The sequence below is a fragment of the Microcaecilia unicolor genome, chromosome 5, assembly GCF_901765095.1.
Source record: "Microcaecilia unicolor chromosome 5, aMicUni1.1, whole genome shotgun sequence".
NCBI lineage: Eukaryota > Metazoa > Chordata > Amphibia > Gymnophiona > Siphonopidae > Microcaecilia > Microcaecilia unicolor.
Window position 1 is genome coordinate 360,670,826 of NC_044035.1, and position 17,569 is coordinate 360,688,394.

Here is a 17,569-nt window from a genome sequence, read left to right on the forward strand (position 1 = left end):
CTATTAGGGATGTGATGAGGGGATTCATAGCCCCTCACTTGTAAGGGGGATTCATAGCCCCCTCGCTTGTAAGGGGGATTCACAGCCCCCCCAGTTGCAAGGGTTGTGATGAGGGGATTCACAGCCCCCCCAATTGCAAGGAATGTGATAAGGGTATTCGTAGCCCCCCACTTTGTAAGGAATGTGATGAGAGAGATTTGTAGCCTTTACTCAGACTGTTAAATTGAATTAGAGTCGAGGAATGTTAGCCTTCCCCATTCTGTAAGGTTTCCGAAGGGAGGAGAGGATTATAGCATTAGTCTGGAAGGATAAGTGGGGTGGATTTACACTCTTTTTCAGTCTGTGTAGTTTGTCCAGAGTGTGTGTGTGTGTGTGTGTGGGGGGGGGGGGGGGTTATGTCCTGTTTTCAGTAGTATGTGAATTTGGAGGAGGGGACAAACTGCTGTATTACTTCTCTTTGCAGGAATGTCGCTCCCCACAGTCAGCTGGATCTGAAAGTCTGGAGCTGTCATACCCTGAGGAATGAGTTGCTGGGCTCGGCCTCCCTTAGCCTGACTGATGTGCTGCAGAAGAATGCTGGGAAAAGTAGGTTTTGCCCTGCCTGGTGCAGTCATACACGTGCCAGACGATCATTCAGTGCTTTGGGGAGAGGTGCTGGGCTTGCTGGGGCTGTGCATCAGTTCCACTGCTGAATGGAGGTTCTCATAAATTTACAGACAGACTACTTTTAGCGTCCCCCCTTCTCTTGGCTTCCTCTCACCAGTACAGTCTGTGACCAGGCGGCATTTCCTGCCACAGTGGGTTTATGTGACGCTGTAAAGTAGCAACACTAAGCCTTCCTTGCAGAATAATGCTCGCCTTGTGCTTAGGCCTGTCTGAGAACAAGGCTGCCTTGTATGCATCGTACTCTTTGGTCATTTCCTGCTTATGTGTTACCTCCTCTTCTCACCTGGGGGATAATGCACTGACCTTCCCCAGGGAGAATGGTAACATCCCCTATTCCTGACTGTGATGCACTTTACTCCTGGGGGGAAGGGGTTGGTCACTTACCATCCCCACCTGCTTGCAATCTGGGAGTAAGGTGCTATTGCTGCTCTCACAGCCGGGGAGGAAGGAGTTGGGAGCACACCAACTATCCCTCTTCTGTCACAGCCTGGGGTGGGTTAATGCACTGATCACATCTACCCTCACAAACTGAAGGTGGGTCAGGAAACCTTCACTGCCCCACAGCCTGGGGATAGTATCCTAATTTTCCCTCTTCCCAGAGTCCAGGGATAGTGATCCTTCCAGCCTTACCACAGCCTCAGGGTTTCACTCCTGCCACAGCTTCAGGGTTACATGTCGAGCTCCCTCCTTCTAGCCTGAACCTCAGTGCAATATGTCAGTCTCCCTCCTTTTACCATACCACAGCTGGATTCCCCTTCTCCCTTCTGATTAAGAGGCTGTGCTCCTCTCCCCCTCTGAGTAACATGCTCAGCTCCCCTCTGAATAGCATGCCGAGCTCCCCTCCTCCCCTCTGAGTAACACATGCCCGGCTCCCCTCTGAGTAATATGCCCGGCTCCCCTCTTCCCCTCTGAGTAATATGCCCGGTTCCCCTCCTCCCCTTTGCGTAACATGCCCGGCTCCCCTTCCTCCCCTCTGAGTAACATGCCCAGCTCCCCTCTGAGTAACATTCCCGGCTCCCCCTCCTCCCCTCTGAATAACATGCCTGGCTCCCCCTCCTCCCCTCTGAGTAACATGCCTGGCTCCCCCTCCTCCCCTCTGAGTAACATTCCCGGCGTCCCCTCCTCCCCTCTGAGTAACATTCCCGGCTCCCCCTCCTCCCCTCTGAGTAACATGCCTGGCTCCCCCTCCTCCCCTCTGAGTAACATGCCTGGCTCCCCCTCCTCCCCTCTGAGTAACATGCCTGGCTCCCCTCCTCCCCTCTGAGTAACATGCCCGGCTCCCCCTCCTCCCCTTTGAGTAACATGCCCAGCTCCCCTCCTCCCCTCTGAGTAACATTCCCGGCTCCCCGTCCTCCCCTCTGAGTAACATGCTCAGCTCCCCTCTGAATAGCATGCCGAGCTCCCCTCCTCCCCTCTGAGTAACACATGCCCGGCTCCCCTCTGAGTAATATGCCCGGCTCCCCTCTTCCCCTCTGAGTAATATGCCCGGTTCCCCTCCTCCCCTTTGCGTAACATGCCCGGCTCTCCTTCCTCCCCTCTGAGTAACATGCCCAGCTCCCCTCTGAGTAACATTCCCGGCTCCCCCTCCTCCCCTCTGAGTAACATGCCTGGCTCCCCCTCCTCCCCTCTGAGTAACATGCCTGGCTCCCCCTCCTCCCCTCTGAGTAACATTCCCGGCGTCCCCTCCTCCCCTCTGAGTAACATTCCCGGCTCCCCCTCCTCCCCTCTGAGTAACATGCCTGGCTCCCCCTCCTCCCCTCTGAGTAACATGCCTGGCTCCCCCTCCTCCCCTTTGAGTAACATGCCCAGCTCCCCCTCCTCCCCTCTGAGTAACATTCCCGGCTCCCCCTCCTCCCCTCTGAGTAACATGCCTGGCTCCCCCTCCACCCCTCTGAGTAACATGCCTGGCTCCCCCTCCTCCCCTCTGAGTAACATGCCTGGTTCCCCTCCTCCCCTCTGAGTAACATGCCGAGCTCCCCTCCTTCCCCTCTGAATAGCATGTCGAGCTCCCCCCCTCCCCTCTGAGTAACACATGCCCGGCTCCCCTCTGAGTAACATGCCCAGCTCCCCTCCTCCCCTCTGAGTAACATGCCCGGCTCCCCTTTGAGTAATATGCCCGGCTCACCTCTTCCCCTCTGAGTAACACATGCCCGGCTCCTCTCTGAGTAATATGCCCGGCTCTCCTCCTTCCCCTCTGAGTAACATACCCGGCTCCCCTCCTCCCCTCTGAGTAACATGTCGAGCTCCCCTCCTTCCCCTCTGAATAGCATGCTGAGCTCCCCTCCTCCCCTCTGAGTAACACATTCCCAGCTCCCCTCTGAGTAACAAACCCGGCTCCCCCTCCTCCCCTCTGAGTAACATGCCCGTCTCCCGCTCCTCCCCTCTGAGTAACATGCCCATCTCCCCCCCCCTCTGAGTAATATGCCTGTCTCCCCCTCCTCCCCTCTGAGTAACATGCCCATCTCCCGCTCCTCCCCTCTGAGTAACATGCCCGGCTCCCCCTCCTCCCCTCTGAGTAACGTTCCAAGCTCCCCCTCCTCCCCTCTGAGTAATGTTCCCAGCTCCCCCTCCTCCCCTCTGAGTAACGTTCCCAGCTCCCCCTCCTCCCCTCTGAGTAACGTTCCCAGCTCCCCCTCCTCCCCTTAGAGCCAGTGAGTTGTGTGCTGAACCACCCTCCGTGCACACAGCCTGAGAAGTACAAGTCTGATTCCCTGCCTCCCCCACCCCCCACTCTACAAGTAGTTTTGGGGAGTAATGTATTCACCTCCCACAACCTTGGAATAAGCTACTGACCCTTATTTCTCTTTGTCCAGACTGGGGTTAATATGCTGACCCTCTCCTCACAGCCTGGATTACTACTCAATCTTGGGGTAGAATGATGACAGTTCTCCCTCACAACCTGTGATTCCATCCCCCTCTTCCCCAACCCTTGAGGTAGTAGCACAACTTCATTCGCTCTTGCTAGAGGTAGAATACGGATCACCCTCCTCTCTCAATAAGTAGTTGAACTTTGAGAATTAGGTTTATGACTTAGTGACTACTGGTGTGTGTTACTGAGTGGTGTAACGTGTGCTGAGCTGTTCAGAGATGTTGCGTTGTATGTCTAAGGGCTGGTGTCTAGCATTAAGTGGTATAACGATGCCTATTGTGCATTTCAGGCTAAACGGTTAGTTATCCAAATCGAAAAGGCTGGAAGCAGAGTGTCCCAAGGGTCTGTACTGGAACTTGCACAGTTTAACGTGTTCATAAATAAACCATAGAAAGGAGCAATGAGTGAGGCGTTCAGATATTTGGATAATACAAAATTATTAAAATTTGTTAAAACAGCAGAAAAATGCTTGACTGATGGGGTGGGAGTGGGGAGGGTAAGACGCTATTCTGCCCCTATGATCAGAGTGCTGTTCTTTATTCATAAGAGCGGAATACAAGCAGAGCTCATTTAAGCCTTATCCACACACGGCCTTAATCCATTCATTTACGCTGATGACGTCACACTATACATCCCCTACAAACATGACTTAGCAGAAATCACCAATAAAATCAAGCTCAGTTTAAACATCATGAACTCATGGGCAAACGCATTCCAATTAAAACTCAATACAGAAAAAACACACTGTCTCATCATCTCATCCCAATACAACGCATACAAACCCACAAACATTAACACCCCAGGATACACCCTCCCTATTTCTGACAGCCTGAAAATTCTCGGAGTAACAATCGACCGTAACCTCCAACTAGAGTCCCAAGCTAAACTCACCATAAAGAAAATGTTTCTCTCAATGTGGAAACTAAAACATGTGAAACCATTCTTCCTGAGGAAAATATTTCGCAACCTTGTACAATCAATGGTGCTAAGCCACGCAGACTACTGTAACGGAATCTATGCGGGATGCAAAGAACAAATCATAAAGAAACTTCAAACCGTCCAAAACACAGCAGCACAGCTTATATATGGAAAAACACGTTTTGACAGCACCAAACCACTCCGAGCAAAACTGCACTGGCTTCTAATTAAGGAACGTATTGCATTCAAAATCTGTACGACAGTTCACAAAATCATCTACGGCAAGGCACTGGGATACATGACAGACCTCATCGACCTACCACCCAGAAACATCATAAAATCAGCAAGATCATAACTAAACCTCCATTACCCAAGCAGCAAAGGACTCAAATACAAATCCACCTACGCTTCCAGCTTTTCCTACCTGAGCGCACAATTGTGGAACGCACTGCCAAAAGCAGTAAAAACCACACTCGACCACATGAATTTCCAGAAAGCACTAAAAACAGAACTGCTCAGAAGGGCATACCCCACCGACCCAACATAAAAAACCTGGACATCTGCGACACAACTTAATCAAAGATCATAATGGACATATCCTAACTCTTCCTTTCCCTCTCTAAGTTCTCCCCAATTGTCTTTACCTTACATGTATCTCACCCTACCATAATATCACCTTGATATTAATCGCAACTTGTATTTGTTCATACCGAAATCGGTTAATGCCGATTACGGTCCCATGTAAGCCACATTGAGCCTGCAAAAAGGTGGGAAAATATGAGATACAAATGCAACAAATAAATAAAATAAATAATAAGCCTTGCTTGGGCGCCGTTTTCCTGATGATCATGAGGCTGCTGGTGGTCTCTAGTGCCTGCGTTTACCTTTGATCATCGGGACCTGAGAGAGACAGAAGTGGGTCTTTCTTAGAGGCAGCGGCTGCTCTGTTCTAACAGTACCAGACATAGGGCCACTTGCACTGTCAGGTCCCACCACCTTCTGTGGTAGTGATTTCTGATGGATTAGCTGCTGATCTGACACCTTGTTACTTGGGAGTCCCAGTCCCTGACGCACTGCATAGACAGTTGCAAGCAAAAAGCCATTTCTTGGGTGTGCAGATTGCTAGGAAGCAGACAGGGACTTGGAGGTGCGAATTTGACTTTACCTCTTCAAGGATTTCGCCTCACAGCCCTCATTAAATGGCAGCAAGAGCAGCATAACTGAGACTTTATTCACTGCCAGACCTTTTTCCTCCCCCCTCCACCGCCGGCTGCAATAATAATGATCTTTAATTGAGTGCTGCAATCTGAGAGTGCTGGTTCCATAAACATGTTGCAGCCCCCTGGCCCCTGGAACACAGGCACAGCTTGTATTGCTGGACTGACTTTGCAAAGCTGCCCTCTCTGTGGCTGAGGAATTCCAGGGCTTGGCACCCTTTCCTTGGCTTTTCTTTTTTTAAAGGTGGTATCTTTGCAGCAGGGGAGGGAAGGGGGTCACAATCATTCCTTTAATATGAGAAACTTTTGCAAAAGCAGAAGCCTGCTCAAGTTGCCTGAATTTACTTTCCTTTTTTAGTATTAGGGACAATTTAAGAGATGGAAACTGACCCTGACAATCGGGTCCTGTGTAATAAAGAGAGAAGGGGAAGAAACAGGCTTTTAGAGATGAGAAATCATACACAGCACCAAGTTTGAGGAACAGACAGACTTTTGTGACTAAGACACAAGGCCTCTCACATAGGCACCGAGATCCAGACAAACGCACACACATGCCCCAGGTAGACATTGCTTGGGATGTTGGTTAGGCAGTGAAGAGTAACAGTTTTTATTTTTTATTACATTTGTACCCCACGCTTTCCCACTCATGGCAGGCTCAATGCGGCTTACATATTATATACAAGTACTTATTTGTACCTGGGGCAATGGAGGGTTAAGTGACTTGATTTGGATTTAACTCGCACCTTTTTAGAAGTAGCTCAACCTGGGTTACATTCAGATACAGTAGGTATTAGTGACCAGCCAAATTTCACTTTCAGTTTTGGCTTCAGCACTGAAAGTGGCCCAAAATTTGTGTTGATTCGGTTTCAGCTGAAAGTGCCAGTTCATTTTTGTCAGGAACCAAAACTTTATCCTGAATTCCCTAGCTCTCCCTCCCCTCAAAGGATAGAAGCCCCCCTCCCCCAGCCTACCTTACATCTCCTGGTGGTCTAGTGGCTAATCGGGGCAGGAGCAAATCCCCAATCCCTCCTGCCCATATCCTTTTCACTGCCAAAATGGCTGCCGTGATGTCTAGTGGCAGTCTTGTGAGGTTCCAGTAGCCATTTTGAGGTTGGAGTTGGCACGGGCTGGAGTGACTGGGGGTTGCTCCTGCCCTGACTAGATAACGAGACCACCAGGGAATGTATGGGATGCCCGGGAGGAGGGGCTAGTTCTGTCTGGGGGAGGAAGAGAGAGAGAGGGAGGGAATGGGGGCTTATTCTGTTTGCGGGGGAGGGGAAGGGAAGCAGGGAGTTGGGACTTCTGTACGCTGGGGGTGAGGAAGGGGGCTCATTCTGTGCGCAGGATGGCTGGTCCATGCTCTAGCAGTCAGTTTTGGCTTTGACTTTGGCCGTAACCAAGTGGTGAATTTTGGCTGCAGGATTTGGTTTTGGTCACCCTTTAGTAGGTATTTCCTTCTCTCTGGGGGCTTAAAATCTAAGGTTGTATCTGAAGCAATAGAGGGTTGAGTGACTTGCTCAAGATGACAAGGAGCAGCAGTGGGACTTGAATCGGGCTCCCCTGGATGTCAGCCTGGTACTCAGACATTAGATTGCCACTTGAGTTCTGAGGTACCTGCCTATATTCTTAAATGCGTTCATAGGCATTTGCATTACATTGGAGCTGGATTGAGGTTGCCTGATTTATAAGGTCTTTCCTATCATAGAATCAGATCTTTATGTTACATCGCATCATACTAGACTTTTATTAACATTAACAGCATTAAATAAATTTATGTTCCGCCATATAGCTTTCGGTTCAACACGGATCACACGTTAAAGAAGACTGGACATTTCCAGGAATAACAAAACATCCCTGAGCCACATATTCTATTTAACATTATTTAGCACAAATTCTAAATAGGTAAGTTTTAATGTGTTTGTGGAATTGGTTGTAAGAGATTTCAGACATCAAGATATCCTTGATAGCCTTATCCAAACGAACTTCTGGGTATGAAAAAATAATATGTTAATCTAGTTCTTCTCATATAAATGTACTCACTCTGCTGCTCCCCAGTATCTCTCCACACTCGTCCTTCCCTACACCCCTTCCTGTGCACTCCGCTCCATGGATAAATCCTTCTTATCTGTTCCCTTCTCCACTACTGCCAACTCTAGACTTTGCGCCTTCTGTCTCGCTGCACCCTACGCCTGGAATAAACTTCCTGAGCCCCTATGTCTTGCCCCATCCTTGGCCACCTTTAAATCTAGACTGAAAGCCCACCTCTTTAACATTGCTTTTGACTCGTAACCACTTGTAACCACTCGCCTCCACCTGCCCTCCTCTCCTCCTTCCTGTACACATTAATTGATTTGATTTGCTTTGCTTTATTTTTTTGTCTATTAGATTGTAAGCTCTTTGAGCAGGGACTGTCTTTCTTGTATGTTTGTGCAGCGCTGCGTATGCCTTGTAGCGCTATAGAAATGCTAAATAGTAGTAGAGAAGGAAAGGGCTTTTGCCAGGTTCTTGGGGCCTGGATTGGCCGCTGTCGGAGACAGAGTTCTGGACTTGATGGACCTTTGGTCTTTTCCCAGGGTGGCAGTACATATGTACTGATGCTTATGTTGCTTCTTATTTTCTTCATTCAGATGCTTTTTCCATTCTTTGAAGGATGCTCTTTTGGCTCTAATAACCTCTTTCACTTCACTTCACTTTTATCCATGTTGGCTGGCATTTGATCTTCTTTCCACCTTTGTTAATATATGGAATACATCTGTTCGGGGCTTCCACAATGGTGTTTTAAACAGCGTCCATGCCTGATTTAAAATCCAAACCTTTGCAACCGATCCTTTTAGCTTCTTTTCAACTATTTTCCTCATTTTGTCTTAGTCACCCTTTTGAAAATTAAATGTTGCTACTGTAGAATTCCTTTGTGACTTCACTCCAGATATCAGCTGAAATTTGATCAAGTTGTAATCACTGTTTTCCAGCAGATCCAACACTGTTACCTCTCGTACCATGCTCTTGTCGGTTTTTGGACCAGTTGCTCCAAGAAGCAATCATTTATTACATCTAAGAATTTTACTTTCCTAGTGCTCCCTGATGTAACATTTGTCCAGTCAATATTGGGGTAATTGAAATCACCCATTATTATAATGTTGCTCAATTTGCCAGCTCTCCTAATTTCTGTAAACATTTGTTCATCTGTCCTGTCCTGTTCTGGTGGATGGTAGTACAGCCCTACTAGTATACCCTTTCCCTTCAGGATTCCACATTGCTATTTGTTTCATCTAGAATATTTGTTTTGTCTGACTCAATTTCCTCTTTAACATATAGTGCAACCCTCTCCAATTTGATCCATTCTATCAACCTATATAATAATTTGCACCTCCAACGTTCCATCGCTGTCTGGCTGCCTGGGTTCATAACATCTCATGACGTCAGCCAGCCTCCAGCGTTCCATTCCCCCTCACTGACCCGCCCTCGCGTCAAAATGTAATGACGTCAGAGGGCAGAACAGTGAGAGGGAAGGGACCGCTGGAGGCGAGCTGATGTCAGGATGTTACCAACGTAAGGGAAGCAAGCCAGGCCAGCCAGAAAACGATGAGGTACAAAGGAAGAGAGAATCGCGGCACATCGAGGGGAGGGCAGAGCACAGCAGAATCGATGGACATGGATGGGAGGAGAGGACAGGAGAGAAGAGAATCGCGGGACACGGATGGGAGGGCAGGGAAGAGGAGAATTGCTGGACATGGAGTGGAGGGAAGGGAAGAATCGCTGGACATGGAGGGGAGGGGAGGGCAGGGGAGAGACGAAAAAATTGCTTACAAGAGAGCCTTCCTAGAGCCCGTTTCATTGTTGAGGAAATGGGCTGGGTTCCACCCCCCATTTTAGTTTTAAAGGTCTTCTATCTTCTTTTTAAATATTAGCGCCAGCAGCCTGGTTCATCCCAGTTAAGATGGAGCCCATCCTTTCGAAACAGGCTCCCCCATTTCCAGAATGTTGCCCAGTTTCCTAACAAATTTAAATCCCTCATCCCTTCACCATCATCTCAACCACGCATTGAGACTTCGGAGCTTTGCCTGCCTCTTGGATCCTGCTTGTGCAATAGGGAACATTTCCAGAAATGCTACCCTGGAGGATCTGGATTTCAACATTCTACCTAAGAGCCTAAATTTGGCTTCCAGAACCTCCTTCCCATGTTTTCCTATGTCATTGGTACCCACATGTACCAAGACAGCTGGCTCCTCCCCAGCACTCTATGAAATCCTTTCTAGGTAATGCGTGAAGTCTGCCACCTTTGAACCAAGTAGTCAAGTTACCAATTGATCCTCACACCCACCAGCCACCCTGCTATCTACATGCCTAATTATCGAATCACCAACTACAACAGCTGTCCTAATCCTTCCCTTCTTGGCAGAAGCACCTGGAGACACAACCTCAGTGCGAGAGGATATTGCATCATCTGGTGAGCAGGTCTTAGCCACAGGATTACTTCCTACTTCATCAGGGAGATGCTCTCCTTTTAGGAGACCTCCCTGCTTCAAAGCAGCACAGGGGTTTCCAGACTGCGGATGGGACTTCTCTACAATATCCCTGTAGGCCTCCTTTATGTATCTCTGTCTCCTTCAGCTCCTCCAAGTCTGCTACTCTAGCCTAAATAGAACGGACTTGTTCTCTGAGAGCTAGGAGCTCTTTGCATCGGTTACACACATATAACCTCTTGCTAACTGGGAGATAATCATACATATGACACTCGGTGCAGAAGACTGGGTAGCACCCCTCTCGCTGCTGGACTGCTGTGTGCATTTTAGTATTATTGTCTTGTGCAGTTTAAAACATTTAAGTTATGAGGGATATTAGATTAATATAAAGAACCTGATTGTTTGATATATTGTGTGATTTATTTAGTGCTTGTGTCTCAGAAAGTAATTAAATGTAATGAAAACTCCCCTCTTGTTATCCTAATTAGAATAATTGACTAGGCCCTGCTTTGCCTTCTGATGGCTATCTGTTTAAGCTATAGGCTGTGTCAGAAAGTTCAAGTTTTAAAACTATGGGGAAAAGGGTAGGGAGACTAGTTAATAAAGGTTTTGTTTTTTTAATTCTAACTGTCTTTATCGATAAACCTACAATACCTCTTTTAAACCCCAACCTTTAAATGACCAAAGCAAAGAGGAAAACAAATATTCACTTATCCAGAGAAATGTCCTCTTTTCTTAGAACTTCTCAGAAAGAAAGTTACCTGGAACCTTCCCTCTCTTAGTTAGTTTTGATTCTAAGGGAACTGCTTCAAACAGATCCCTTGAAGCTAACATAGGGATCAGGTTGCCCTAGCAACCTTTGCAGCTATTCTGCCTTCCTCACACCTTAACACCTAGTTCAGGTCAGTAGCACTGCTACCTCTCCTGCTGGCAAAGAGCAGAAAGTAACTTTATTTTAAGACAAAGTTTGAGCCCTGCTACTATCCTTTTTTAATGCTTGGCTGTTACAGTTAAGTTTCTACCTCTAGAAGAAAGATTCAGTTTAAAACTATGGGGGAAAAGGATTGTACACTATGGAACTAATTAATATAGCATGTTTATTTTTTATTTTATTTTTTTGTTACTAAAGACTGAAGTAGCCCTGCTGTGCCTTCTAAAGTCTTATCGATTTATGTAGCAGAAAGTTTAAGTTTTAAACCTATGGGGAAAACGGTATGGAGACTAGTTAATAAAGTTTGCTTTTTTTTAAAATTCTAATTGTCTTTATCAATAAACCTACAGTACCTCTTTTAAACCCCAACCATGAAATCACCAAAGCACAGATTAAAACAAATATTCACTTTAGCCAGAGAAATGTCCTCTTCTCTCATAACTTTTGTTCATGATTGCTAGGGTAAAGTCCATGGTCTGCATTGAGGTAGAAATGGGGGAATGGTAGCATGGAGTCTTGCTACTATTTGGGTTTCTGCCCGGTACTTGTGACCTGGATTGGCCACTGTTGGAAACAGGATACTGGGCTCGATGGACCATTGGTTTGCCCCAGTATGGCTATTCTTATGTTTTAAGTTGTAATTGGTCTCGTGGTAGATGCACAATTAGTGTGAGCTTGTTGCAGGAGTGGAGGGGTAGCCTAGTGTTTAGAGCAGTGGGAAGCCTGGGTTCCAAACCTGCTTCTTTTCCCTTTGGACAAATCACTTCACCGTCTCTTGCCTCAGGTACCAAACTTTGGCTCCAGTTTACAAAGCACTTATGGCAATAACACATTTGCCAGTTACGTAGCTTTAATACGAGATTAGTAGCTGCTGGGGTGGAGGGGGGCAGTGGGTGGAGAATGAGTCTTAAGGGGATGCTCTTACTTTGAATTGAATTGGATTTCTTTTGAACGATTTAAATGATGAGGGGCCTAACGTGGGTCATGCTATGTTTGTGTTGCTACAACTGGGAATGCGCAATATTCTTAATTGCAGCAACAGAAAACAAATGTCCCATAGGTTAGAGAATCATGCAGAAAAACAGATTGTAAGTGTTCTGAGGGAGGAAATATCTACAGCACTGAAAGGTAGCCCACCTTGTGTTTGGGTTTGGGAAGGTAAGTAAGCAAATCCAAATCTTCCCTCCCTCGATTTTTTTCATCTCTCCTTCAGGTAACTATTTCCAGCTCTCCACCTACCTGTGTTTTTTTTCCTTCTCCCCATATTTCTCTCTCATGTTTCCTGTTGCCTTTTCTATTCTACAGTGGAGAATATTCAGCTGAACCTCAACTTGGAGACAGAGCACAAAGGCAATGTTGTCTCGGGTGGAGAGCTGACAGTTTTCCTGGATGGGCAGACTGCTGACTTGGGAAGCTTGACAGAGGGTGAGTACTACTCACAGCCACTGTAAGTAGCCAGGAGAGGAGACAGGGAGGAGGGTGTGCCTAGGGCTCATATTCACTGCGTGAAACCCTGGGGATGAGGCAGGGAGAAGGGTGTGCCTACAGCGCGCAGCCACCCCATGTGACCAGGGGAGGAGGCAGGGAGGAGAGACTCTGTACTGCTCATAGCCACCGCATGCAATCAAGGGTAGGGTGGTTAGGCGGGACTGGTTATTTGAAGAAGACTCCATAGTTCTTATTGATTATCTGGCTTGTACCAATATTCTATAATCTAGAGAATGTATTAATAATTTGAACTTTATTAGGATTTTGATATTGCCCTATGGCAGGGCCTTCAGACTCCCACTTAGCCTTCTATCCCCCCTTCAATCTGTTCAGAACTCTGCTGCACGTCTTATATTCCGCCAGAACCAATATACTCATATCACCCCTCTCCTCAGGTCACTTCACTGGATTCCAATCAGATACCGCATTCAGTTCAAGCTTCTCCTTCTTACCTACAAATGCACTCAGTCTGCTGCCCCTCACTACCTCTCTACCTTCATCTCCCCTTATGTTCCCACCCGAAACCTCCATTCACAGAACAAATCCCTCCTCTCAGTACCCTTCTCCACCACCGCCAACTCCAGGCTCCGCCCATTCTGCCTCGCCTCACCCTATGCCTGGAACAACCTTCCGGAGTCCCTACGTCAAGCCCCCTCCCTGCCCATCTTCAAGTCTCTGCTTAAAGCCCACCTCTTCAGTGCTGCCTTCGGCACCTAACTCTTACCTTCAGGATATCCAGACTGCCCCAAATTGACTGCCCCCATCGTATCGTCTACTCACTTGTTAAGTAGTAGTAGTAGTGGTGTACGTAGCATGACAGTTGCAAGCAAACATAAGACCAAATCGACAGAAAGAGTGAGTAAGAAAGGATAGTAAGTAGGGAGCAAAATAGAAGTCTAGTTGCTATTGGACAGTGAAGGACAGGGTTGAAATATAGCTAAGCTGCTGAACTATGTGGTCCCACATCGCATGCCCTGGCTTGTCCAAGGTGTACTACGTGCCAGTAGCTAAGAAGGATTGGGAGAGTTAGAGGTGAGAAACATCCTTGAAAAGAGAAATCAGTGAAGGAAGTCATTGATTGTAAGTGGGCAGGTAAGGCGTTCCAGAGAAAGGGACCTATAACACTGAAATCTTTAGTGCGAATAAAATTGTAACGTATTTGCTGAAAAGAAGCAACTTGTAATGTGAGACTACTACTACTATTTGACATTTATAGAGCGCTACTAGGGTTACGCAGCGCTGTACAATAAACAAAGAATGACGGTCCCTGCTCAAAGGAGCTTACAATCTAGAGGACAAGACGGACAAGGAGAGCAGACAAGCAATAATTGGAGTAGACAATCAATAGTTGGAACAGTCTAGGTTACTAGGTACAATGTTAGGTTCCGAAAGCGACATTGAAGAGGTGGGTTTTGAGTAGAGATTTGAAGATGGACAGTGAGGGTGCTTGGCGTATGGGCACAGGGAGTCTATTCCACGCATAGGGTGAGGCGAGGCAGAAAGGGCGGTGGGAAATATAGGGAAGTAAGTGTTGAAAAAGATAAAGCGTTGAGCACTTTTCACATTTCAAGGCGTGGTGGTACAATAAAACAGATATAATATCAAAAACTGGTACATAAAATGATAGCAGACAATATTACATCAAAATTAAGGTACAAGTCTACACCATATCCGTCACTGGTGCCGATTACAAAGTTGCACAGCTAAAGGATTGAACATTAAAAGCTTGAAACTGAACATTTTCTCTCAAATGAAGGCCTGAAGGCTTTATTCTTTATAGTGTAATTGTTAATATGTTTATCAGTTATGCTTTCTGCTTTTTGTGTGGAGGAGTCTCTGTGCTATTCCAGACTCGGCAAGTTGCCTGCTTGTGGGATGTAGTATTTTGCTCCGTCTCTCCAGTGTATCGTTTTCATGCTGTTCCCAGTGATCCCAGCTCCTGGCTTTTGCACCACGCTGATGGGATATATTTATTTGGGGTTCATTGTGGAATGGAGCTTTCTTGGGCTGATAGCATTGGGGGGTGGGGGGAAGGTAGGAATACCTCTGCTTTTATAATGGTAGTGAACATGAGTGTGTGAGTGAGGAGATGTCTGTCCTGTGAGCAGAGACTGTGCCTTCCCCTCCACCATCTCTGTTTCTTATCCTAAGTATTTAGTGGAAGCTTTTCTCCTTAGCAATGGACAAAAAAGTGAGGACAGCTCAAAGTGGATATCAGGAAGCCTTTAATATAAACAGCTTAAAAACGACCCAACACGGCCATGTTTCGGCACCAAGGCCCGCATCAGGGGTCAGTTGGATCTCTTGTGTTGTGGCTGGTTGGCTTAACCAAGAGAGATGTTGCTGTCATGGACAAGTTTTGCTGCTACATCAATCTGTAGCCCAGAGTTTTCTCGCTTTACGGAAGCCACACAGCCTCATCTCTCTTGGTTAAGCCAACCAGACTCAACACAAGACTTCCTCACTTTTTTGTCCATTGCTTTCGTTTACGTGAGGGTTCTCCTCTTCCTTTCTAGCTTTTCTCCTTAGCCACGGAAAGCAGTCCCAAAAAGTAATAGTATTAGCTTAGGATTATTTTTGTGGTGGGTTATCATATGTTGTGGTTTTTCACAAACAAATTTCTGCCTCCAAAACTTTATAAATACCCCCTCCACTACCACCTTTGACCACTTACTTTTAAGACCATACTTCCCAAGATCCGTCTTTCGCAGCCTAGTGCAATCCCTTGTGCTCAGCCATTTGGATTATTGCAACTCACTATACGCAGGTTGCAAAGAACAAACACTGAGGAAACTTCAAACAGCCCAGAATACGGCAGCCAGACTCATCTTTGGAAAGCCAAAATATGAAAGTGCAAAACCATTAAGAGAGAAACTGCACTGGCTTCCACTCAAGGAACGCGTCACTTTTAAAGTTTGCACATTAGTCCACAAAATCATCCACGGCGAAGCCCCAGCCTACATGTCTGAGTTGATAGACTTACCACCCAGAAACGCCAAAAGATCATCCCGAACCTTCCTTAACCTCCACTTCCCCAACTGCAAAGGCGTGAAATACAAGGCGCTACATGCGTCAACCTTTTCTCACATGAGCACGCAGTTTTGGAATACACTGCCGCGCAACCTAAGAACAACCAACGAGCAAGCTTCCTTCCGCAGATTATTGAAGACCCATCTTTTTGAAAAAATTTACTGAAAGAAACAAAACACATAAAGTCCACACTTACTGTTCACTAATGCATCATACATTCACCTCTGAACTCCCATTCCCGTATTATCACATCACTCATACCTTTACTCACAGAAAGACGCCTTCATGCCTTTTTATCGCCCTCTAAGCTCCCATTGTTTCCTTCAAAGTTGCAATGCCTATGTTCCATTATTACATTCCTTAACGACACCTCAATTGTTTCGCTTAACCCTGCACAATGTAATCCATAACTATCTGTAACAAATTGTATTTCCAACATTCAACTCATATTGTAAGCCACACTGAACCCGCAAAAAGGTGGGAAAATGCGGGATACAAATGCAATAAATAAATAAATAAATGAATAAATGCCAAAAGAAGCTGCTTAACTGCTCAGGTAGCACATCTTTTTCTGCTTGAGCCAGGGAGAAGCCAGATGGGGTAGGTTAGAAAGGATTTTCTTATCGGTGTCCAGGAACATCACTTGAACGACTCCTGTCACAGCTCCTCACACTTTATGTACTTCAGGGGACACGTTCGCATTTTTCATGCTGGATAATCAAAGGTTCAGTTCCATCTTCAAAAATATTCTGTTTGGTTTCCAAAACCTGCTCAGTGGTAGTGGGACAGGAATTGTGAGAGAACCAGGGAGAGTTTGGGAGATCTTCCAGTCACCTATTTGTATTACTGAGAGGGAGTGTGAGAGAACCAGGGAGGGTGGGTCATGGCTCTCTCTGTCATTGCTTTGTGATAAGGACCGAGGGATTGTGAAAGAGCCATGTTGGTACCATAGCCGTTATCCATCGCTCTCTTAAAATTTTTTTTTTTTTTTTATAATTATTTTTATTAACAAAATAGCAAAACAGTTGCAGTGATAAATGTAGTATCGTTTATTTTTTTAAATACAGGAGTAAATCCCCTTCTGCAGAGTTCCTAGATGAAGAGGGAGGGGGGAAGGAGAGGGAAATATAAATAAAAACTGAACACCTTGCTGACAGAGTTAATGTTTCCTGTTTGCATGGACTTGCTGATTTCTGCTCTGACTTATTCCTGAATGCCAGTTAGTTTTTGCTAATTATTGCATTGTATGTCCTGTGATCTCCCTTCTTTTTTTTAAACCATAGTTTACTTTTACACACTCCCCCCCCCCCCCCCCCCCCCTTCTTGGCCTCTTTTGTTGCTGACGTGGCTTTGCCTTTCCCACGTGTTACCCTGGTCTTCATATCGACTTGTGTCAACTTGTTTTTCTCAAATTTTTGAACGTGGACTTTTCTAATCTTCGGTTTTTGTTTTTTAATATTTTATTTTCACATGTGCACAACAATGTACAGAACTGATGCTTGACTTAAACAAAAAAAGACCAGCTTGATAAACAGAAATTAACCAGTACTTCATACAATACAGTAATAAAACACTTTATAATGTAAACCAAGTAACCCAAAAAACATTCATTTATCCCCTATGACACCTTCTACACCCACACATACAAACCCAACATGCACCCCTCTCACACCACACTCACCCCCCTCCCTCAAACAAACCCCAGTGGGACCCCATGGGAAAGAAAACCAGAATTCCCCACCACCACCAAGTGAGGGGAATGGGCAAGCTTATAAGGATGTCTCATCAGCATATTGAGACCAGAGATACATATATTGGCTCTGTTTAGGAGTAGTCCTCTTCTCTCGCTCTCTGTGAAACCACAGGTCAACAGAAGGGCTATTCTCTGAGGTCCAAAACTGTAAAATAATTTTCTTCAACAAGATTAAAGCAATACACAAAAACTGGCAAGTAGTCACAGACAGGCCTCGATCCAGCAGGGGCTGCG

The 17,569-nt window shown here is 46.2% G+C and overlaps 1 protein-coding gene across 1 annotated transcript in view; it reads left to right on the forward strand.

The window, feature by feature from the left end:
* The window catches only part of WWP2 (WW domain containing E3 ubiquitin protein ligase 2), a 169,918-nt gene that overhangs the window by 38,148 nt on the left and 114,201 nt on the right, over window positions 1–17,569 (forward strand). Inside the window, exons 4-5 of the mRNA XM_030204668.1 lie at window positions 464–585; window positions 12,370–12,489. Coding sequence (XP_030060528.1) covers window positions 464–585; window positions 12,370–12,489 — 242 coding nt within the window. The remainder of the gene's footprint in view (window positions 1–463; window positions 586–12,369; window positions 12,490–17,569) is intronic.